This window comes from Solanum stenotomum, chromosome 3, assembly GCF_019186545.1.
Source record: "Solanum stenotomum isolate F172 chromosome 3, ASM1918654v1, whole genome shotgun sequence".
Classification (NCBI taxonomy): Eukaryota; Viridiplantae; Streptophyta; class Magnoliopsida; order Solanales; family Solanaceae; genus Solanum; species Solanum stenotomum.
Window position 1 is genome coordinate 8,648,739 of NC_064284.1, and position 25,322 is coordinate 8,674,060.

Genomic DNA, 25,322 nt, shown 5'->3' on the forward strand with positions numbered 1-25,322 from the left:
AAAAAAAAAAAAAATTGGAAACAAAGTAAAGAGAGGAGCCATAGCCCATATGTATGTATTGGGCCTTTTCCATCGTACTGGATTGAAGCTCTTAATTGATGTGAACCCATATAAGCCCAAACATTTTTTCTTTGGGATTTTGACACAAATAAAATAGGGCAAACTACATAAATCCCACTAGTTTAGGTCTTAATTCCTAAGATTTCCAATAGTTTCAAATATTACTTCCTCTACCATATTTCATACTTAGGATACATGAGTTTGAATTTGTGAGATACATGTATCTGCTGAATTTAAAAATCGAGATACATATTTTATTTGTTTAAATTAATTGATTGTAACTGATTTCCTTAATTAGAGGAGTAATTGATGATTTTTAGAATATATGGGCAATTAATTCTGGAAATTAAATTAATCAAATCTCTTAATATAGGGAAAATCAAGGAGTGTATTTATGTTTAATTAATTTCATTTATTATTTATTATTCTTTGAAATAATAAATTCATTAACATTATTATTAATAAAAAACAAAAACATGTATATCTTGGTCATGTAATTTGATTAATTTCATTTTATTACTCTTAAAATAATAAATTCATTAATTTGATGTATCTATTATCAATAGATGATGTATCCTACAAACTAAACACTTAGATACATGAGTATCATACAAGTACATTCATATGTATAATAGAAGTATCTAGTATTAATTTCGTGTATTTGCTATATGTGTCTATTATTAATTTTATGTATCTATTTATATGATCTAATTTTAATTTCATGTATCTTTCATATGTATCTAGACTCTAGTATTAATTTGATGTATCAAGTATCAATTTCATACATTATATTCAAAAACGTGTATCTCGAATACACAGTAAGTTGTAACCATATACATAAATTATGTGTATCTAAATATGGAATGTAATTGAAATAATCGAATTTAGGAACAACTCACGATGTTAGAGTATCTGCCTTAGCACTAATCCAAAAAAAAAAGTAAATTTTTTCAAAATTCTTCCTTTTTTTTAGCATCTGAATTTTTTCTCACAAATACATATAATTTTAACTTAGATACATCAACTCTTAACTAGATACATGTACATCTGATGTGTATCCAACATTGTTGCATATCTAATAGTGTATTTATTATGTTAAGTAAAGCTTGGCATAACTCTTCCCTCTTGATTGAGTCGTTCCTATACTTAGATCTATTCTCGGCTTGAATGTTAACGGATGAAGAGTCAGTCCCTACAATGAAAAACTCATGAGTGAAAATAACAAATAGAAGTTGTTTGCCTTAGTATAATATTGTTAATGTGTAGTACCTTTAACAAGAATCATCTGATTTTGAGAATGACCAGCCATTAAAGTATTTGAGAAACAACAAAATCAAAAAATATAAAACCTAATTTATAGAACTTTTTAAAATTGAATGTCAGAACATTATGAACTTTAACTCAGATACAAAACCAAGATACATGAGAATAATAAAATAATAGAAACAAACATATATGTATAATGCTGATTTGAACATGCAAATATGTATTGAGAGGATGAAGGAAGAAAAAGGGAGAAGATGGAGGAAGAATGAGGGTTAGTGGACGTGGGGTGGGGAACGGCAGGTGTGATTTATGTGATAAAAATTTTGAGTTGTTAATGTGGACCATTAATTAAGGAGATTAAATTTAAGATAATTATCCAATACCATATTTAAGGGATTTGTGTATCTAATTAAATCTTTTAAAATATGTGGTATAAATATTAAAAGTGGTAGTATATGTAATTGTTTTAAACTAGAGGTAAATATAGTATATATGGTAGTGATGTATGTGTAGTTAGGTAGTTTTTTCAATAAAATAGGCATAATACATAAACATGACTCTTACTTGACTTTAGCGGATAACAATGCCCTCCAACTTTGATTGTGCACAAGTAGACACTTAAACTTGTATAAAATTGAACAAATAGACACATTTGTCCTACATGGCATAATACACATAGGAAGTCATGTAGGACATAAAATAGTCATGTATGTAGGACGAATGTGTCCATTTGTTCAATTTTATACAAGTTTAAGTGCCTAGTTGTGCACACCTAAAGTAATAGGTCATAATCGACAGCTGACGCCAACTTAAAAGTCATGTTTATGTATAGTATTAAGAGCTAATTACATTTTATCTCTGCTCTTTTCCAAATTACAAAAATCCATTGAATTTTATGGAATCCGGATACATCCCAAAACGTCCCGACACATCGCTTCTTTGTTTGGATACATCACCTAATATCCCGATATATCGTGTATGTCCTGATACATCGCATAGAGTGATGTATCTGACTGATACATCGCACAAAGTGATATATGCGACCGATATATCGCGTAAAGTGATGTATCCGAAAAATTGATACATCGCATAAAATGATGTATCCGATCGATACATCGCTTAAAGTAATGTATCCGAGAATAGAAGAGAGTAAATTTTTTTGTAATTTTTTCAAATGATAAGAATTTTAAAGAATATGATAAACTAAATTGAGCATTTTAGATAATTTTTCCTTTCTTTTGAATTTGATGTATGACATGGGAGAGATGGAGCGTAACCACTTATATTAATGGATGACCAATCAAACATTACTGATCAAAACTTATATAAAATACTAGTTATTAGGTTCCCGCGCCAGCGCGGGCCCAATGTATATTACTTCCTCCGTCTCATTTTATGTGAGGTAGTTTGATTCGCCACGGAGTTTAAAAAAGAAATGAAGACTTTTAAAATTTGTGGTCCAAAATGAATGATATAAATTTGTATGACTGTAAATTATTTCATTAAGGGTAAAATAAATATTTTATAATCAAATTGTTACTTAATATAGAAATGTGACATTCTTTTGGGACTGACTAAAAAGGAAAGTAAATAACATAAATTGGGAGTAGTTCTTTGTTTCAATTTATGTGACACCGATGAAATTTGGAGAGTTATATAATTTTTTGTATGTGATTTTGTTCAATATATTTTGAAGTTGTTAATTTATTGTGATTTATAGCACTTCTTATATCATTTTCAAATAATATATATTACTCTTTCTGTTCCATTTTATGTGACGTAGGTACTTTTACGAAACTCAACTAAATTTCTTATATGATTCTTAAATATTTTTAGTTGTTATTTTACTTTAATTTACGTTACTTTTTATGTTATTTTCAAACAAACTTCTTTTGTTTCAATATGGAATTAAAGAGTCAATAAAATTTCTTTTATGATTTTTAATTATGTTTTTTTAATATCTTATATTATTACATTGTGATTTTAAGTACTTTTTATGTAATTTTTAAATCTAGAACAAATTAAAAGAAAAACAAGGAAAAATTTAAATGAAGAAAGTACTAAAATTTTCAAATAATCATATTTCTATATTAAAATGTTAAAAACTTTAAAACTCCACATATATGCAGAAAATCATATACGGAAGACAAAATAATTTTTAAAATATATATTAAAGCTCTTTCTAATAATATCACATATTTATTCTATTTTTCAAATAATATATATTTCTCACTCAATCTCAATTACGCAGTACATATGAAATTTCGAGAGTTAATCAAATTCTTAGTACTATTTTAAACTATATTTTAGTACTATTTATATAATTTTCAAATAATATATGTTACTCACTCTATTATATTATGCAATACATGTGAAATTTCAAGAATTAACCAAAATTTCAATATTTTAAATTGATTTTTAGTACTATTTTTGTAGTAAATAGAGGAAGTTGAAGAAGAAGGGCAAATCGGTCAATTGACTGACTAACCCTAAGCTCCTAAACATTCTCACTTCTAAATGGAAGCACGGGCACAATATCCGTTAAATTGTTAATTATTATGATTTATAATATTTTTTACATTATTTTCAAATAATATATGTTATGTATTTTTAAATACTTTAAGTTGTGATTAATAATATTCTTAACGTAATTTCAAATAATATATGTTACTCCATTTGTCCCAATTTATGTGACACATGTGAAATTTTGAGAGTTAATATGTTTTTCAAATATTGTAAGTTGTTAACTATTGTGGTTTATGGTATTCTTAATGTAATTTTTCAAATAATATATGTTATTCCCTTCGTCTTAATTATACAATTCGCGTAAAATTTTGAGAGTTAATCGAATTTGTAATATTTTAAATTTATTTTTTAGTACTATTTAAAAAGGAAAAAATTAAAATATTACTATATAAGAAGAGTAGTAATTATATAGTAATTTTTCAAATAATATATGTTATTCCCTTCGTCTTAATTATACAATTCGCGTAAAATTTTGAGAGTTAATCGAATTTGTAATATTTTAAATTTATTTTTTAGTACTATTTAAAAAGGAAAAAATTAAAATATTACTATATAAGAAGAGTAGTAATTATATAGTAATTTTTCAAATAATATATGTTATTCCCTTCGTCTTAATTATAGAATTCGCGTAAAATTTTGAGAGTTAATCGAATTTGTGATATTTTAAATTTATTTTTTAGTACTATTTAAAAAGGAAAAAATTAAAATATAATGAAAGAGGAGTGTATAAAAGTAGGTGGGCCATCTTTGTGATAGGTGGGCCATCTTCAAAAACCAAATATAAAAGTAGGTGGGCCATCTTGGTGCCACGTGTCGTTTATTCACTCTTCTTATATAGTAATACAATACATGTGAAATTTCAAGAATTAACCAAAATTTTAATATTTTAAATTGATTTTTAGTACTATTTTTGTAGTAAATAGAGGAAGTTGAAGAAGAAGGGCAAATCGGTCAATTGACTGACTAACCCTAAGCTCCTAAACATTCTCACTTCTAAATGGAAGCACGGGCACAATATCCGTTAAATTGTTAATTATTATGATTTATAATATTTTTTACATTATTTTCAAATAATATATGTTATGTATTTTTAAATACTTTAAGTTGTGTTAATAATATTCTTAACGTAATTTCAAATAATATATGTTACTCCATTTGTCCCAATTTATGTGACACATGTGAAATTTTGAGAGTTAATATGTTTTTCAAATATTGTAAGTTGTTAACTATTGTGGTTTATGGTATTCCTAATGTAATTTTTGAAATAATATATGTTATTCCCTTCGTCTTAATTATACAATTCGCGTAAAATTTTGAGAGTTAATCGAATTTGTAATATTTTAAATTTATTTTTTAGTACTATTTAAAAAGGAAAAAATTAAAATATTACTATATAAGAAGAGTAGTAATTATATAGTAATTTTTGAAATAATATATGTTATTCCCTTCGTCTTAATTATAGAAATTATAGAATTCGCGTAAAATTTTGAGAGTTAATCGAATTTGTGATATTTAAATTTTTTTTTTAGTACTATTTAAAAAGGAAAAAATTAAAATATAATGAAAGAGGAGTGTATAAAAGTAGATGGGCCATCTTTGTGATAGGTGGGCCATCTTCAAAAACCAAATATAAAAGTAGGTGGGCCATCTTGGTGCCACGTGTCGAAAGAAGAGTGAATTTTATTCACTCTTCTTATATAGTAATATATTGTATTATTTAAAACTTATTCGATTAAAAATAATATACTTTTTTTTATATTTATTAAATACTCAACGAAATTTTAAATTATATGTATGTTATTTTCACGACGGTGATGAAAAACAACATGATTTTAGTGAAGATGGAACAGCCACGTAGGTGTGGCCGTTAACATGAACAAAAATAGACTCAGTTCCTTCTCCTTCATCACTTTTCTTCATTACCAAAATATGCAAATGGCTTTCAGAGTAGCATCGTCTCCTGTTGTCAGACGATCCAATATCTCTCTCTTATCACTTCCTGCTTATCTCACTACCAAATTCTCCTCTTCTTCTAAATTTCTTCCCAATCCAAACCCTTCTCTGCTCAATCAAAATGGTAAAACCTTTTCATCAATCAATTTCTCTTTGCTTAATTCTCTACATGATCATAATGATGAAAGTTTGGTTAATTTTCATTACTGTTTTTAAAATCCCCAGGACCAAGATATTCGATTAGGGCAATTAGTGGAACAACTGTGGCACCCAACAAGGATATTAATGAAGAGAAATCTCCTGAAAACTGGAAAATTAAGATGCTTTACGATGGAGAGTGTCCCCTATGCATGCGTGAGGTATATATATTCCCTCTCTCCGTCCTGTGACACTTTTGTTTTTCGAGATTCAAACTATGTAAAGTTTGAGAAAAATTGGCAAGTATAATTTTTGAATATATAAATTTTATTTTTAGAATATTACAACATATAATCTCATTTAACTTCAAAGATTAGTCAAATTGACTCTCGAGAAGGGAAAAGTGTCGTGAAAATTGGGAGTAGTATATAGAATCATATCAATTTGTCAGCTTTCTCCCTGTTTCTGTTTTGTGTACAGTTTTTCTATATTATAATGGACGATCAATAGTAGTCCTACTTAGCCTCTAGTGTGACTTGAACCCTCAATCTACTTGTTGATGGTGGAGGTGTTCAGCCACTTGAGTAGATTGATGGTGGAGGTGTTCAGCAGCTTCAGCAGTCCTCACTTGTCGATGCTGCTCTATTATGAAGACGATTTAATTTTTTCAGGTTGACATGCTAAGAGAGAGGAATAAAAGTTATGGAACAATTAAATTTCTTGACATAAGTTCAGATGAATACCGCCCAGAGGAGAATGAAGGCCTCGATTATGAGACGGTATGATCCTTAATTATCTAACAAGTACCTAATCTGAATTGCTCGAGCTCGCTTCTGTTTTCTTACTTTTCATGAAGTAATGACTCTAGCCTATATGTCACCATTTTTTTAGGTTATGGGAAGAATACATGCTATACTATCAGATGGAACTGTGGTCACAGATGTTGAGGTGTGCCATAATATTTGATACTTGTAATTTTCTCCTTCATATTTGAAATTTCACAATTTTTTCTTCTCTTTTGTAACTGATTTAGGTGTTTAGACGGCTGTATGAAGCAGTTGGTTTAGGATGGGTGTATGCCATTACAAAATATGAACCTGTAAGTCCTCTTTAATTCTAGATTTAATATGTTGTGTCACACCAGTTGACATGTTCTCATGAAAGCTTGTGATTTGCAGATTGCAACTATTGCTGATACTGTGTATGGAGTCTGGGCAAAATATCGTCTTCAAGTAACAGGTTAAATCCCATTTCATCGTATCTTCCAAATAACCCTTATAAAAAAGATTTGGAGACAAAGAGCAGATGGATCTAGCTCATGTTGAACCCTTAATTTCCTATCTAGTTCACATGCATACACAAATTATAGACATCTATTTTAGTATATCACAGCCTTCAATCATTTAGAAATGTTCAGTACAGTAGTATTTTGTTTCAGTTTCTTTAAGCAGTTTACATTCTATCTTGTCAAGCCATCATGGTGCACTTCAGAAAGCCATCCAATATATACTAATGGCTTATAGTCTTAAAAACAATTTCCTGAAGCTGTATTTCTTGTTACAGGTCGACCATCTTTAGAAGAAGTTCTGAAGGCACGAAGGAAGAAGGTGGGCTCTACAATGTCCCTTTAAGCTAAGTTTTGTAGTTGTCACTGTTCATACATTTTTGAAGGATTGCGTATATGCATAATCATCAAGAAAGCCCCCTATCGTTGTCCCTGCCAGTCAATGTATTTATCACACGAGTACCTTTCTCAGCATTTCAATTGATGTGCAGGTTGCATTCATACAAGCTTCATATCCATGATCAGTAGTGTTTGAACCTATCGATACATTCAGTTTCTTTCTCCTGTTAGTGTTGAAGAAAGTTCCAGTTTAGAGTTTTGAATCTCATGCATGACACATGGAAACTGGATGCATAATATAACATTTCCTACTGAGATTATATTCTTTTCCATTTCTGGCAGAAATCAAACCTGATATAGATCCTTCAACACATAAAGCATAACAAGGAGCATTTGTTTTCGTGTTTTGATACATAGGATAGTCTACAGACTACTAAAATCTCACCTTTGTTGTTTCTTTGCATAAAGGAGGAAATGTGTAAGGACAGCAAGGCTTGCAAAATGTAGGAGTTCCTGAATGCTGGAGGCAGCAGGTGTTCATTAATGGAGTCAGATCTACTTCTACGCTCTTGCTGAGGCTAATTTGGTGTACAAATGCAGAAGACCTTACAGTTGCTTTAGTCTTTTTAGCAATTACTATAGCATTATATACAGAGCAGTTGTTTTGAATTGCTCTACATATCTAAAGAATATAGCATATACTAGAGTATACAGAATCGATCCAATTATTGGTCAAATGTACTAAAATACATTTTGTTTCTCTAAATTTATTCAATAAACACACACAAAAAGGATTCTCATCCTTGTTCTTTTGAAAATCCTGCTTACCTTGTCATGTCATGTGTTCTGCTAACAGGTGAATGCCAGATGCACTTCTTCTCACCAGTGTTAGTCATGGTATTAAGAGTAAAATCTATCACTAATCATGCAGGGTTCCATGTTTCAGAATCTAAACATGACCATCAAAAGCTGCTTCTTCATTTAGTTTGTGTTTTTTTGGTAATGCTTAATACATGAGACCTCATGTCAAACTGGTTATAAATGGAAGCTCATTAAATAATCAGGCTCGTTAGTTCATCAAATCATTGCTGATGAGAATACTAACCGCGATCAATAGCTTTCTACCCTGTCAAGGCCAGGGGTGGCAAAATCAGCCCATGAAATCATGACCTGCCCAAACAGGTATGATCTTTCTAACTCAGACAATTCAGCAGCCAAGGCAAAATTAAATAGAGAAGGCAGAGAAGCAGTATTAAGAGTGGTAGTACTTGATATCAGAATGAATCAACGATACAGACAAAAACTGATATGAAATGGACTCCAATATACACAAAGTTCAGTACCTGATAACGAAGAAGATATAGGAGGTGTACTATGAACATAAAATCTTGCCTCACCAAGTATTATTTCAACCCCCTTTCATGTTGGCTACACCTACTTATATACTCAGGAGTTAAGATTTCATGAAACAAAGACACTCTTAATTATTGGGACTCGAAATCATGAGATGATCATCAATAATATTCTAATATTTTTAACCAAGATATAAAATGAATCTAAACACATAAGAGCATATACCAATATTTTCAACATTCTAACATATAACTATATTAGACTTTCAACACGCCTTGAATCCCAGCTACTACAGCACCAGAACAATGAGCAACTAGAATCTGCAGTGGAAGGTTATCCTTTCCTTGTCTGTGATGAGGAACTCTGAGATCTATCTTTTCAACTGCATAACATAATCAGAGTAGTCAAAACTCATTCTTCAAAGTTAATCATATATTTGGCAAGCAGCAACATCACTAAGGAAATATGCACCTGTTGTTGAACTAATCACTAGCAGTCTAAAGCAATAGAATCAAAAGACTCTCTGCTTCTTCAGAGGTTGAATATCTGTTAATGCTGCAGCTCTTCTTCTCATTGAGGACTGTCTAAAGATTTTAAGCAACATTTTCCACCGGTTATGCACATTTACCGTAGAGGCAGAAGCATCATGTGGTTGATGAGTATCAAATCCAAAATATATGTCTTCCAACTGGTAGTTGCATTGATCAATCCAAAAATGTTGGACTAAAGGACTATATATTGGGGAGTTAGAGAACTCCTGGTTGCTAATACTGACGGAATCAGGATCGTTCTGACTGATTGCACTTGCAACTCTGGCAGGAATGATGGATGAAACATTGTGCTGAAAAGAGGTAGAACAGTGTCCATCACTAGTTCTAAAATTCTCAATGCCATTACTGGTGCTAGGAACCTCTCGGCTTGGAGAATTCGAAGGGCTCATGGTTGGCAATATTTGAGAAGGATATTGCATAAAAAATGTCTCATTATCAACTGGTACTACATGATCCCAATTTTCACATGCAGATAACAGCAGCCTCTGAGCATTAGCCTGTTAGACGAAAACAGCAACAAATATGAGATAAAAGCAACGAAAGAAAAGAGAGAACAGTAAAAGGTTTGGTCTAAAAAATCATGCCTTATCACTTTCAGATAATAGATGCATAGGTAGATATTGACCCCCTAGAATAAGTCCCTGCACCTCTCCAACAATGTTAAAAACCACCTCTTCCTTTTCTTGTAAGTCATTATAAGAGTATGTCCGTTCATTAGTTATGCATCTCCGAGCATGGCTAATTGTCTCCTCCAACATCTTTGGCTTTAGATTAAGTACCTGAAAATCAACAAAATATGTCACTAGCTTTAGATTGTAATAAAGGTGAAACATGCACTGTATGATGGTAATTTAGTTTTACACTATTTATTTTAATGCTACGTTCCAATACAAGGTTAAAATTGACAGCATCGATCCATGAGTTAGTAAGTTTTTAGAGGTAAGCTTTAACATGCAGTTCAAATAAGCATGTTTATTCTGGTAGCAAGCACTATGTAGGTGAAGCTTCAGAAGGAAAAAGGCATAGTGAATTACACATTTGAGTCGCTCACGGTCTTTTAGGAGCAAAATCAGAAAGTGCTCTACAGTGTGGACATTTTCATTCCCGAGGCGCTTCATACTGCATCTACCTATGTTTTTTAACCGATATACCTTGTCGGATAGAAATGGTGGATCATGCTTCTCATGATCTGCAGATAGAACAACCAGTAATCAGTATCTATTCTAACATGCTAGATCCTGTAATGGTTTAATTGCTCAGGTTTATCTTCCTATTGTGCCTCATCACTACACATAGTTAGAGAAAAGTAAGTTAAAAGTACCACAAAACCAATATTAGCCCTGCAAGACTCCTTTAATCTGCCCTTATTGTGTAAATAGAAAAGCTACTTACATTGCTGGCGCCCATCCTTGACAGTGAAAGATTCAGTCCTTGCTTCTTTTACTTGAATGCTATTGAAAGTGTCAACAATTCGTGCACCTAGCCTGAACATCCCCATCTTCATATAGAATTTAGAATGTGAAAATTTGATTTTATCTACAGAACCAATGCCTTTATTAAGTCTCACATGTACAGTTTCTGCTAGAAGAGGCTTTTTTCCTTCCCTCTCTCGCACAACATTACTATTGAACTCGTCAACTGTCCAATTACCTCCATCATCATCTCCAAATTCTCCCCTAAGAACAACAATTTCCACTTTAGCTGATGCTTCTGGTCCAGATTCAACAATTTCTCCAGTGTTATCATCAACTAAGACCAATTCAATAGCATTACCTCCTTCTCCTTTAATTTCCTTTCCGGTAAGTACAGGAACAGATACTTCCGACCGGAACATCAACTTCAAGATTCTTGGTTTAGGAGCTTGAATATCTTTTTCAGGGTTTCTGGAGAACAATGATGTCTCAGATACGAGATTGACGATATAATTGATTGTGACACTATCACTTGCTAAATGGGGAATAGGAATATAGAAAAACACAGAGAATGATCCTTACCCTTTGGTGAATATAAACTTCTTCTCTGCCAATTCAAGTTCATGTTTTACCTGGACAGAGAAAGTACACTTAGAAGAAGTTGTTGGAATACAACAACAAACCCCCGTGTAGTCCCACAAATGGGGTATGGAGAGAGTGGTTAGACAGACTGGTTTCCAAGACCCTCGGCTCAAGAAAATCGTTTTTCACGACAAAACCATCCTTCTATCTGGCTATGATAAATATTAGAAACAAGTCGTTTGAAATACGAACAACAACGTCATAACTACTAAATCCCCAAGATTTAAGCAGTAAAAATTTTCTGGAGCAATTAAACCACCTAATAGGTAATATTGAATCACTAGACTAGTTTCATGTTTTAGGTAACTTTGTTTTGAAAATTGAAAAACTAAGTTTTCCAAAACAACTTGCCACCATATTAATTCGGAATTTCAGCTTTAAAGTCATGAAGATTCTCATACGACAGATTAGCAGCAGTTCCTTGCCTAACATAAGATGAATAATTCACCATTTCTTGGTTTTCCCAATTTTAATTCTCCACTGGATCAAAATCCATTTACATCAAATTAAAACTCAAAGCTGTTATATGGTCTATGAAATTGTACAGAGCTAGGTAGTCAAGATTATCACAAATATGAATAAAAGGGTGTTTAAATTCACTTTTTTTTAAGCTACTAAAAGTTAAAAGTCAGATTTCCAACTTTTGACTTTTTTAACCTAGAAACAAGTGGCTAAAACATCTTTTTGTGTTTGTCAAAAACTTCCAAAACAAAAAAAAAAAGCTTAAAGCTAAAATGTCACGAGTCAATCCAAACGCCCACTAAGTAAACACATAACTAATTTCAACATCTATTATATTTATTGAGTGTGTGGATTGAAGCAACTAGAGAAGATTCAATACATTTGAATATTGAGGAAACAAGATACTTACAACATTACGAATCAATTTTACGAAGGTTGGCTTTAGAACACGGTTAAAAATCTGGATCATCATCACTTCCAACATTTTCTGCATGCTAAGTACAAGTAAAGAAACATAAAATTATCAGATAAAAACAGAATCTTTGGTTTAGTTGAGCAAGAATATTCAGTATAAAATCAAGCAATGATTACGTAGGTGAAGAGAAAAGCAGCTCATCCTCTGAATTGCTTTTGTGGGTACCTAAATCCTCAGAATTAGACATCAATACGTCATTCATGGAAATTAAACTATATTTAGAAAACTGAAAAGGAATAAAATGTAAAGATGGATAATTTGTGATGGATGAGGATCCAAGTGTTTATATATATAGAGAGAGTGAGACTTTTCTCGGTAAAATGGAAGAGGGTCCCAAAAACAACCGTGTTTTTTTTAAAAACAAGAGCCGACCCTTTGTGGAAAATAAAATAAAAGTTTGAGAGCAGTTGCACACCATCCCACACTAAACAATGTTGTTCTTCTACATTTTGTTTCCGTACAATTCAATCCCTCCTTTTGGTTTTTACGTTATGCACTCGTCATATCAAACTTTGTTATTAATAGTTTAATATAAAAATATTTTTATTGTTACTTAATTTGTTAAAAATATTTTTCCGGATCAAATTAGTAAAGATGTTTTTGAACTAATTTTTTAACGATAGAGATGTTTTTTAGATCAAACTATTAATTAAAGGTATTTTATTCATTTTCATTTTCAAATAATTTAAGTTTTACTATTTTCCATTTTATAGATAAATAATTATGTGATTGTATTGAAATACTTAAATTAATAACAAATGTTACTTCCTCTAGTTTCATATCATTGGTTGAGTATAACACCATCTTTAAGAAAAACAGTTAATGACAAAAATTAAAATGTTACTTTTCACTATTACCTTGTTGACTATTCTCTTAGTAATTATAAAGTAATTAAAAATCACATTAAAAAAATAAATATATATAAAAAAAGACCTGGACAGTTCAGTTAACATGAACTCTGTCTGGAGGGGCCAATTGATTTGATCAACTAAAAAGTGTAAACAAATGAGAAGAATAAATAACGAAATTAGAATTGAGAGAGAGGAGTACTCTTATTTGGGGACGACTATTAAAATTAGAAATACAATGCAATAAATAGATACTTAATTAAACTAAAAGTGCTAATAAGGCCTAAAGAAATTATATATTGGGACGGACCAATTTATCATTTTGGATTTGTAAACACTTCACTTAAAAGAAGTTTAGATGTTTATCAAACACGTAGAATACGTTACCATACTTATAAACCACAAGTTTATAAGCTTATCTAAATGCCACATAGTTCCCAAGTTAATTTCACGTTTGTGTTTAATATGATTATATTCAAATAGAAATTGAATGTAAATATAGATCAAGACATTGAGCAGAGCGGGCGGCTCAATGTCTTTAAAAATGAGGCATTCGTTTTAGGCATTAAAATTTGAAGGCCCCATTGTTTAGTAATACTAGTAGAATTATTATAAGTCCTCTTTTTAAAAAATAAAATTGTATTGTGTCTTTCATTTTATTTAGTAACAGTAGAATTTCTTTTTTTTGTTGTCAATATTTAAATTTAACTTCCACATAGTATGTTTAAGAATACAAAATTAATATATATATATATTTAAGATCATAGAAAAAATAAAGCTTTTTCAATTAAAAAAAAATTAACTTTGCATCTCTAAAATAATATAAAAATAAATTAAAAGTTAGGCCTCCAATTTATTTTTGGTTTTAGATCACTAATTAGCTTGAACCGACACATTGGTAAAAAAATATAACAATATTGAGTCTTGAAAAATGATATAGAGAATAGAATTTAATATCAAGGGTAAAATATAGAAAAAATAATTGATTTTTTCTTGATATGACAAAAGTTACAAATAAATAATAAAAACATATTTTAGGAATAAATGATAAGTAAAAGTGGATGGAGAGCAGAGGCGAATTCAGGATTTCAAGAAAACGGGTGCACCATTGCTTTAGTAGAATTTTGTTTTTGTTTTTTTTTTGAAAAAACGAGTGTTATTAGTTACTAAAAAAATTGAAAAAATGAGTGTTATTAGTTACTAAAAAAAATTGAAGTGAATTGTGGCTGACTGGGATTGAATTTGAGACCTTGGTGTTAAAATCTGATTGTCAAACCAGTGATCCATCCAGCATACTAAAAAAATTGAAAAAACGAGTGTTATTAGTTACTAAAAAAATTTGAAGTGAATTGTGGCTGGCTGGGATTGAACTTGAGACCTTGGTGTTAAAATCTGATTGTCAAACCAGTGATCCATCCAGCAACTTTAAGAACGGGTTCCACTAGTGTTTATTTAATATGTTCTTTAATAATTATACAAGTAATATATCGAGTTTAGTTGGATGACCACGGATTCCGGTGACCCATTTTTTACACATAAAATCGCCCCTGATGGAGAGAGTATAATTTAATTTGTAGCAATGAGCACTGGCATGAGTATAGTTAAGAGATTCTCAACAAGTTCTTGGTAAGTTGAAACAACAAGTATTTCTTGAAAAAAAAGAAGACAAAAGTTAGTTATTCTAAGACGGCGAATACGACCAAAAATTAGGGAATTGTATAGAATCACACGAGCTGGAAAGCTCAAATTCTAGATGATCCAAATTAAAATAATGGAGCTGCTGTGGGCAACTCTTTTTTCACGACAAAAAAAAAAGGAAAAATTACTTATATACACACATTAACTTATCTTATTCTCCACTTATCCCTACCTTTTAAAAATATTTCACAAATTCCTTATTTCTCTCAATTCTTAAAAATTTCGGATACATAAAATCCACTAGCTAAACCCACGTTTACCACTCCTCATTTCACTCCTTTTTTCTCTCCCTAAATTCACTCTACATTCTCAGCAGTCACAATTTTTAAATCAATTTGATTTTCAAAAAGATTCTCTCTCCCATCAATCTATTCCAAACATCTGAATATGTTTATGGGTGTGTTTCATTTTGTGTATATATTTTTTATGACTAACACGATGGGGAGTGAGTGTTTCAACTTGTTTATGTATTTTTTACGATTTTTTTAGATCGGGGTGTATTTTTGCTGTTTCTGGTGAAATTTTGTGTATTTTTTCATTATAAGATATTTGTATCAATATATTTAAGGGTATCAATTCACTATTGTACTTCTTGTATCCAAGAAATCAAATGTATTTATTCGTTGATATACTTTTGTATCAATGTATTCGATTTATACATTTATATCAAGATATTCAAATATATCAGTTCATTTTGTATCTATTTCTTTGTTTTAAATTTTTGTCTTCCCCTGTTGTTAGTTGCTTTAAATTTGATACATTATTGTTAAAGATATAGTATCATATTGTTATGTATCTTGTTTTAAATCTACCGCTTTTACGCATAAAATCCTAAATTTTGGTCTATTTTGTTGATATATTATGATTAATGTATCAAAGGTTAAAGTTCAAATTATATGATAGAATGTAATATGCATAACAATGTATCATAATCTAAAATAGTTGAACATATGACACTTAAATAACATTTTATGAATATATGATCTTACATTTTGTATCAGATTCAAATAAATGTCAGTTTGTTACAAATAAAATCCTAAATTTAGTCCAATTTTTGATATTTATGATCAATGTATCAAAGACTAAAGTTCAAATTATATTATGGGTGTAAACTGCAGAACAATGTATCATAGTCTAAAATAGTTGAACACGTGATACTTAAATATCATATTATGAATATATATGATGTTACATTTTATAGCAGATTCAAATATCTGCCAGATTATATACAACGTCATTTAGTATGAGTATCAATTACTATTTGTTGTCATTAGGTATCAACTAAGGCCTAAGAGTCAATTCACAGCATCAGCTCAAGACGGTTTGGTTAATGTTGAATAGAGATTATCTATGAGTTCTTAGAGATTTTTTTTATAGTGTTATTGTTTTTGAGATATATTAACTCTAGTTTTAGAATTTTTTGTTTTTATTGTTTTAAGATACTCGTACTCAAGTTTTAGAGTGTTTCTCTAAAAAGTTATTTATTTTGACTTTAACTTTCATTATTGTTAGTTGTTATTTACAGTATGGATTGTCCTACACATTTGTCTTATATAAATGATACAAAATTTGGATAAAATTAAGTATTAGATTCATAAATGCATAAACACACAATATTATTTCTTCTCATTAGTTTTAGTTAGTTACTGATACGTTTCGACACCTAACTAATGCAATGTAATTTATAACTTGATTGTTGATTCAATTATGTATTTACTTGATAACTTAGTTCTAGTTAGTTGCGTATTGATTTATGATGATACATTGGATAATTAGTTGTAGTTAGTTCCTAATTCATTCATGTATCTAAATTGATAAATTATTGATACATTTAAAGATATACTTTATTTAATTTTACATACTACTTTTTCACAACCTTATTGTATCAGATACATCATTTTTAACTAGAACATGATAAAAATGTATCTGAACCATATTAAGTGGTACCATCTCCACAAACACAATCTCTGGTACATTAATATCAAATAGCTAATGATATATAATTTTAAAAAGAGGTATATGAAACATAATTTGTTACAAAAATGAACACAAGGTTCAAAATCTTAACATTTCAATTTATTGTATCAAAATTTCATCAACTGATAGTAAATTGTAATGTTCTATCAAGGTAAAAGTGGAAAAAACAAAAAAACTGAAAATCTATAATCTCAAAATAATGTATCGGAAACATAAAAGTAGTCTCAAAAAAGAGTTTGTCAATCTTCTTTCAGAAAGAAAGTACAAGTTCTTCAATTGTGACCTTCTTGTCCACAACGCCCACAACCTGCGCACACTTGAAAGTTAGAGATACATCACATATCAATCAACTCAATTTTAGATACACAACAACCTAATGATAACTAAATCTAGATACACGATAGTTTATATATTGATGCATACCTTCATATATTGATAAAGAAATTCATAAATTGATACATAAAAAAAAAAGAAATTTTATATGTATCTAATACGTTATAGTAACAACACACTGACTCACATCTAGAAAAATCCATTACATACACATCAAACTAGAATGGAATCAAGTTGAAATCAGTAATGTATCATGATTTATATATGCATATACAAATTTAAAAATCAAAAAAGAAATGCACATATGTGATACTTTATATTAACAGTACACTTTCACTCACAGATCTGCAAACCCATAGTATATACGTCAAAGTCATGACTTATCGATCAATATACAAATTCATGAATGAAAAAACAATGATTAAAGCACACGAATATGTGTTCCATACCTTTTGTTATAGATCTTTTAACTCGAAAATCGAAGTTATGGCAAATAAACATAACTAATTTTGCCCAAGCTAATTATAAAATAACAACTTTCAATTGCCTTCATATTTGAGATCTGCCATCACACAATGATAAGCAACCACCAACACAAAAATAAAAATACCAAGAAAGTTGGCAAAGAAATCCAGGTCTGATCGTCAATCATAGTGAGATTTGTGTAGAATTCGAAGAACCCAAAAGCTGCGATCTCCAATTTTTTCTTCCTTCAAAAGTGTCGGTCAAAAATCAAAATATTCATTATGTATCTTATCAAATTTTAAACAAAGTTTTGAATCCTACTTGAAAGTTTCTTCATTGAAACAAGGACAAAGATGAACAAGAATTTTGAATTTTGAATTGATTTGTTATTTTAGGATTTAGTTTCTCTGATTGACACATTAAAGAGGAATTGAATAGCATAAATTATGGGATTTTAATATGATTTTCTGTTTTGTTTTTCTTTTTAAGCGCAATAACCACATTTATAATGTATCACAATTAATGTATCCGGACATCCAATTATGTATCCGGATGACTGATATTTTAAGGGATTTTTGTAAAATAGAAAAAAGCAGGGATATGATGTAATTTAAATTTTACACTATGAGATTTATGTAAGCTATACAAAAAGAAACTACTGTTGCAATGTGCTCGGCATGAAGAAAAATATTTTTGTGGAAAATATTTTTTTAGAAAAATAAGTGGAGATGGTGTCATTAAATAATTGTCAAAAAAGGAAAAATAACATTCATTTTGAAATGACTTAAAAAGGAAAGGGCGTGACATGAATTAAACGTAATGGAAATGTAAAGCATGTGTCAAATAGTTCATGTTGAACCCTTAATTCCCTATCTAGTTCACATGCACAAACAAATTATAGACATCTATTTTAGTATATCACAACCTTCAATCATTTAGAAATGTTTAATACAGTAGTATTTTGTTTCAGTTTCTTTAAGCACTATACATTCTATCGTATCAATGGTGCACTTCAGAAAGCCATCCAATATATACTAATGGCTTATAGTCTTAAAAACAATTTCCTGAAGCTATATTTCTTGTTACAGGTCGACCATCTTTAGAAGAAGTTCTGAAGGCACGAAGGAAGAAGGTGGGCTCTACAATGTCCCTTTAAACTAAGTTTTGTGGTTGTCACTGTTCATACATTTTTGAAGGATTGCGTATATGCATAATCATCAAGAAAGCCCTATCGTTGTCCCTGCCAGTCAATGTATTTATCACACGAGTACCTTTCTCAGCATTTCAATTGATGTGCAGGTTGCATTCATACAAGCTTCAGATCCATGATCAGTAGTGTTTGAACCTATTGATACATTCAGTTTCTTTCTCCTGTTGGTGTTGAAGAAAGTTCCAGTTTAGATTTTTGAATCTCATGCATGACACATGGAAACTGTATGCATAATATAACATTTCCTACTGAGATTATATTCTTTTCCATTTCTGGCAGAAATCAAACCTGATATAGATCCTTCAACACATAAAGCATAACAAGGAGCATTTGTTTTCGTGTTTTGATACATAGGATAGTGTACAGACTACTAAAATCTCACCTTTGTTGTTTCTTGCATAAAGGAGGAAATGTGTAAGGACAGCAAGGCTTGCAAAATGTAGGAGTTCCTGAATGCTGGAGGCAGCAGGTGTTCATTAATGGAGTCAGATCTACTTCTACGCTCTTGCTGAGGCTAATATGGTGTACAAATGCAGAAGACCTTACAGTTGCTATAGTCTTTTTAGCAATTACTATAGGATTATATACAGAGCAGTTGTTTTGAATTGCTCTACGTATCTAAAGAATATAGCATATACTAGAGTATACAGAATCGACAATGTACTAAAATACATTTTGTTTCTCTAAACTGATTCAATAAATGGGATTTAACACAAAAAAGGATTCTCCTCCTTGTTCTTTTGAAAATCCTGCATACCTTGTCATGTAATGTGTTCTGCTAACAGGTGAATGCCAGATGCAATTCATCTCACCAGTGTTAGTCATGACATTAAGAGTAAAATCTATCACTAATCATGCAGAGTTCCATGTTTCAGAATCTAAATATGACCATCAAAAGCTGCTTCTTCATTTAGTTTTTTTTATTTTTGGAAATGCTTAATACTTAGACCTCATGTCAAACTGGTTATAAATGGAAGCTCATTAAATAATCAGGCTCGTTAGTTCATCAAATCATTGCTGATGTAATACTAACCACGATCAATAACTTTCTACCCTATCAAGGCCAGAGGTGGCAAAATCAGCCCATGAAATCATGACCCACCCAAACAGGTATGATCTTTCTAAGTCAGACAATTCAGTCAACAAGGCAAAATTAAATAGAGAAGGCATGGAAGCAGTAATAAGTATTAAGAGTGGTAGTACTTGAGGTTGAGGATATTCAGAATCGACGAGACAGACAAAAACTAATATGAAATGAACTCCAAAATACACAAAGTTCAGTACCTGATAATGAAGAAGATATATGAGGTGTAATATGAACACAAATCTTTCCTCACCAAGTATTATTTCAACCCCCTTTCATGTTAGCTACACCTACTTATATACTCAGGAGTTAAGATTTCTTGAAACAAAGACACTCTTAATTATTGGGACTCCAAATCATGAGATGATCATCAATAATATTCTAATATTATTGACCAAGATATAAAATGAATCTAAACACTTCAGAACATATACCTATATTTTCGACATTCTAACATATAACTATATTAGACTTTCAACACGCCTTGAATCCCAGCTACTACAGCACCAGAACAACTAGTAACTAGAATCTGCAGGGGAAGGTTATGCTTTCCTTGTCTGTGATGAGGAACTGTGAGATCTATCCTTTCAACTGCATAACATAACCAGAGTAGTCAAAACTCATTCTTCAAAGTTAATAGTAATATTTTTGGCAAGCAGCAACATCACTAAGGAAATATGCACCTGCCGTTGAACTGATCACTAACAGTCTAAATCAATAGAATCAAAAGACTCTCTGCTTCTTCAGAGGTTGAATATCCGTTAATGCTGCAGCTCTTCTTCTCATTGAGGACTGTCTAAAGATTTTAAGCAACATTTTCCACCGGTTATGCACATTTACCGTAGAGGCAGAAGCATCATGTGGTTGATGAGTATCAGATACAAAATATATGTCTTCCAACTGGTAGTTGCATTGATCAATCCAAAAATGTTGGACTAAAGGACTATATATTGGGGAGTTAGAGAACTCCTGGTAACTAATACTGACGGAATCAGGATCGTTCTGACTGATTGCGCTTGCAACTCTGGCAGGAATGATGGATGAAACATTGCGCTGAAAAGAGGTAGAACAGTGTCCATCACTTGTTCTAAAATTCTCAATGCCATTACTGGTGCTAGGAACCTCTCGGCTTGGAGAATTCAAAGGGTTCATGGTTGGCAATATTTGAGAAGGATATTGCATAAAAAATGTCTCATTATCAACTGGTACTACATGATCCCAATTTTCACATGCAGATAACAGCAGCCTCTGAGCATTAGCCTGTTAGACGAAAACAGCAACAAATATGAGATAAAAGCAACGAAAGAAAAGAGAGAACAGTAAAAGGTTTGGTCTAAAAAATCATGCCTTATCACTTTCAGATAATAGATGCATAGGTAGATATTGACCCCCTAGAATAAGTCCCTGCACCTCTCCAACAATGTTAAAAACCACCTCTTCCTTTTCTTGTAAGTCATTATAAGAGTATGTCCGTTCATTAGTTATGCATCTCCGAGCATGGCTAATTGTCTCCTCCAACATCTTTGGCTTTAGATTAAGTACCTGAAAATCAACAAAATATGTCACTAGCTTTAGATTGTAATAAAGGTGAAACATGCACTGTATGATGGTAATTTAGTTTTACACTATTTATTTTAATGCTACGTTCCAATACAAGGTTAAAATTGACAGCATCGATCCATGAGTTAGTAAGTTTTTAGAGGTAAGCTTTAACATGCAGTTCAAATAAGCATGTTTATTCTGGTAGCAAGCACTATGTAGGTGAAGCTTCAGAAGGAAAAAGGCATAGTGAATTACACATTTGAGTCGCTCACGGTCTTTTAGGAGCAAAATCAGAAAGTGCTCTACAGTGTGGACATTTTCATTCCCGAGGCGCTTCATACTGCATCTACCTATGTTTTTTAACCGATATACCTTGTCGGATAGAAATGGTGGATCATGCTTCTCATGATCTGCAGATAGAACAACCAGTAATCAGTATCTATTCTAACATGCTAGATCCTGTAATGGTTTAATTGCTCAGGTTTATCTTCCTATTGTGCCTCATCACTACACATAGTTAGAGAAAAGTAAGTTAAAAGTACCACAAAACCAATATTAGCCCTGCAAGACTCCTTTAATCTGCCCTTATTGTGTAAATAGAAAAGCTACTTACATTGCTGGCGCCCATCCTTGACAGTGAAAGATTCAGTCCTTGCTTCTTTTACTTGAATGCTATTGAAAGTGTCAACAATTCGTGCACCTAGCCTGAACATCCCCATCTTCATATAGAATTTAGAATGTGAAAATTTGATTTTATCTACAGAACCAATGCCTTTATTAAGTCTCACATGTACAGTTTCTGCTAGAAGAGGCTTTTTTCCTTCCCTCTCTCGCACAACATTACTATTGAACTCGTCAACTGTCCAATTACCTCCATCATCATCTCCAAATTCTCCCCTAAGAACAACAATTTCCACTTTAGCTGATGCTTCTGGTCCAGATTCAACAATTTCTCCAGTGTTATCATCAACTAAGACCAATTCAATAGCATTACCTCCTTCTCCTTTAATTTCCTTTCCGGTAAGTACAGGAACAGATACTTCCGACCGGAACATCAACTTCAAGATTCTTGGTTTAGGAGCTTGAATATCTTTTTCAGGGTTTCTGGAGAACAATGATGTCTCAGATACGAGATTGACGATATAATTGATTGTGACACTATCACTTGCTAAATGGGGAATAGGAATATAGAAAAACACAGAGAATGATCCTTACCCTTTGGTGAATATAAACTTCTTCTCTGCCAATTCAAGTTCATGTTTTACCTGGACAGAGAAAGTACACTTAGAAGAAGTTGTTGGAATACAACAACAAACCCCCGTGTAGTCCCACAAATGGGGTATGGAGAGAGTGGTTAGACAGACTGGTTTCCAAGACCCTCGGCTCAAGAAAATCGTTTTTCACGACAAAACCATCCTTCTATCTGGCTATGATAAATATTAGAAAGAAGACGTTTGGAATATGAACGACAACATCATAACTACTAAATCCCCAAGATTTAAGCAGTATAAATTTTCTGGAGCGATTAACCACCTGATAGTAAATATTGATCACTAGACTAGTTTCATGTTTTAGGTAGCTTTGTTTTGAAAATTGAGAAAGAAAAAATGCATAAGTACCTCCAACCTATGCCCGAAATCTCAGAGACACACTTATACTATATTAAGGTCCTATTACCCCCGAAATTATTTTATAAATAATTTTCTACCCCTTTTCGGCTACGCAGCACTATCTTCTGGAATTATTGATGAAAAAATGTTCAAAAATTATGATCCCCAGTTGTCTAAGCATATTAATTCGGAATTTCAGCTTTAAAGTCGTGAAGATTCTCATACGACAGATTAGCAGCAGTTCCCTGCCTAACATAAGATGAATAATTCACCATTTCATGGTTTTCCCAATTTTAATTTTCCACTGGATCAAAATCCATTTACATCAAATTAAAACTCAAAGCTGTTATATGGTTTATGAAAGTGTGTGCAGGGACAGAGCCAGGTAGGCCTCTGTAGTCAGGATTATCACAAATATGAATAAGCATATTTGACTTTTTTTAAGTGACTTATAAGCTAAAAGTTAAAAGTCTAATTCCCAACTTTTGACTTTTTTCATACTTTTTTTTATTAAACCTAGAAAGAAGTGCTTAAAATATATTTTTGTGTTTGTCAAACCCTTCCAAAACCCAAAAAAACTTAGAACTCAAAAGTCACAAGTCAATCCAAAAGCCCACATAAAAACATAACTAACAGAAGGATTTCAACATCTATGATATATATATATATATATATATTAAGTGTGTGGATTCACCCGAAACAACTAGAGAAGATTCAATACATTTGAATTTTGAGTAAACAAGTATACTTACAACATTACGAATCAATTTTTCCAAGGTTGGCTTTAGAACGCGGTTAAAGGTCTGAATCACCATCACTTCCAACATTTTCTTCATACTAAATACAAGTAAAGAAACATAAATTACTTGTCAAAGCAAACATCAAACTGATAAAAACAGAATCTTTAGTTTACTTGAGCAAGAATATTCAGTATAAAATCAAGCAATGATTCAGAGTTGACTGACTTACGTAGGTGAAGAGAAAAACAGCTCATCCTCTGTATTGATTTTGTGGGTACCTAAATCCTCAGAATTAGACATTAATATGTCATTCATGGAAACTAAACTATATTTAGAAAACTGAAAAAGGAATAAATGTAAAGATGGATAATTTTTGATGGATGAGAGACTCCAAGTGTATATAGAAAGAGAGTGAGACTTTTCTCAGTAAAGAGTTGCCCAAGGAAATGGGTCCCAAACAACCGTGTTTTTAAAAAAATAAAGAGCCAACCCTCTGTGGAAAATAAGAAGAAAAAAAATAAAAATTTGAGAGTAGCACACCATCCCACACTAAACTTTGTTGTTCTCCTACATTTGGCTTCCGTACAATTGGTCTTTGTGTTATGCTCTCTTCACGTGACGGTGATTTCGTCAATAATAGTTAAATCTAAAAATACTTTTGTTATTACTTAATTGGTAAAAAATATTTTTTTGGATCAAATTAATAAAGATATTTTTGGATCAGATTATTAATGATAGAAATGTTTTGGATCAAACTATTGATTAAAGACATTTTTATTTATTTTTACATAATTTAAAAGTATTTTTTAACCATTTTCATATAGATAAACAATTATGTGATTAGATAGAACTGCTTTAATTAATAACAAATGGTACTTCCTCTAGTTCATATCATTGTTCAGTATAAAACAACCTTTAAAAAAAATATTTAAGGGTCGTTTGGTAAAGTGTATTAGTAAAAATAATGTATGCATTAACTTTGTGGATTAGTATAGTACCTTATTTGGTACAGTTTTTCATTACACTCTATTGTGTAATTAATACCATGGACTTCTAGGTATTAGTAATGTAAAGAAATTTAATGCATACATTAGCATAGTTAAAGACCCAATTATCTCTCAAAACTTCTTTTACATCTTTTCCACCATAATTGTGGAGGATATTTTTGTAAATAAATATTTTTATGCAATGCATGTTATTTTTAATATATATATCAATCAAATAATGTATAAGAAATAATTTATATTTAATTAATGCAAGCATAAACATTATTTTATACACCCTACCGATCAACACACCCCTTTGACTATTCTCTTTTTAAAAAATATAAAGTAATTAAAAATCTCATTAAAA

The 25,322-nt window shown here is 31.1% G+C and overlaps 2 protein-coding genes across 6 annotated transcripts; one reads left to right on the forward strand and one right to left on the reverse strand.

The window, feature by feature from the left end:
* Positions 1 to 5,708: 5,708 nt before the first annotated feature.
* On the forward strand, positions 5,709 to 19,713 carry LOC125860906 (uncharacterized protein At5g50100, chloroplastic). Of its 2 annotated transcripts, none has more exons than XM_049540952.1 (8): positions 5,709 to 5,929; positions 6,031 to 6,164; positions 6,615 to 6,722; positions 6,835 to 6,891; positions 6,977 to 7,042; positions 7,122 to 7,182; positions 7,507 to 7,550; positions 19,398 to 19,713. In XM_049540952.1, the coding sequence occupies exons 1-8, from the start codon at positions 5,725 to 5,727 to the stop codon at positions 19,434 to 19,436; spliced, it is 714 nt and encodes a 237-aa protein (XP_049396909.1). In that variant the 5' UTR covers positions 5,709 to 5,724; the 3' UTR covers positions 19,437 to 19,713. The 2 variants fall into 2 exon arrangements, with proteins under 2 accessions (XP_049396909.1, XP_049396910.1); XM_049540953.1 differs by lacking the exon at positions 19,398 to 19,713 and adding an exon at positions 8,036 to 8,361.
* Positions 8,892 to 24,342, reverse strand: LOC125860894 (calmodulin-binding protein 60 A-like). 4 transcript variants are annotated; one of them, XM_049540939.1, is made up of 9 exons: positions 24,248 to 24,336; positions 12,579 to 12,627; positions 12,397 to 12,481; positions 11,466 to 11,515; positions 10,864 to 11,354; positions 10,506 to 10,660; positions 10,056 to 10,250; positions 9,392 to 9,968; positions 8,892 to 9,302 (listed from the first exon to the last, which is right to left on the reverse strand). In XM_049540939.1, the coding sequence occupies exons 1-8, from the start codon at positions 24,282 to 24,284 to the stop codon at positions 9,432 to 9,434; spliced, it is 1,599 nt and encodes a 532-aa protein (XP_049396896.1). In that variant the 5' UTR covers positions 24,285 to 24,336; the 3' UTR covers positions 8,892 to 9,302; positions 9,392 to 9,431. The 4 variants fall into 4 exon arrangements, with proteins under 4 accessions (XP_049396896.1, XP_049396897.1, XP_049396895.1 ...); XM_049540940.1 differs by lacking the exon at positions 12,397 to 12,481 and having other exon boundaries at positions 24,248 to 24,342; XM_049540938.1 differs by lacking the exons at positions 8,892 to 9,302; positions 9,392 to 9,968; positions 10,056 to 10,250; ... (3 more) ...; positions 12,397 to 12,481; positions 12,579 to 12,627 and adding exons at positions 20,430 to 20,668; positions 20,761 to 21,337; positions 21,425 to 21,619; ... (2 more) ...; positions 22,835 to 22,884; positions 23,982 to 24,066 and having other exon boundaries at positions 24,199 to 24,336.
* Between the last annotated feature and the right edge of the window lie 980 nt (positions 24,343 to 25,322).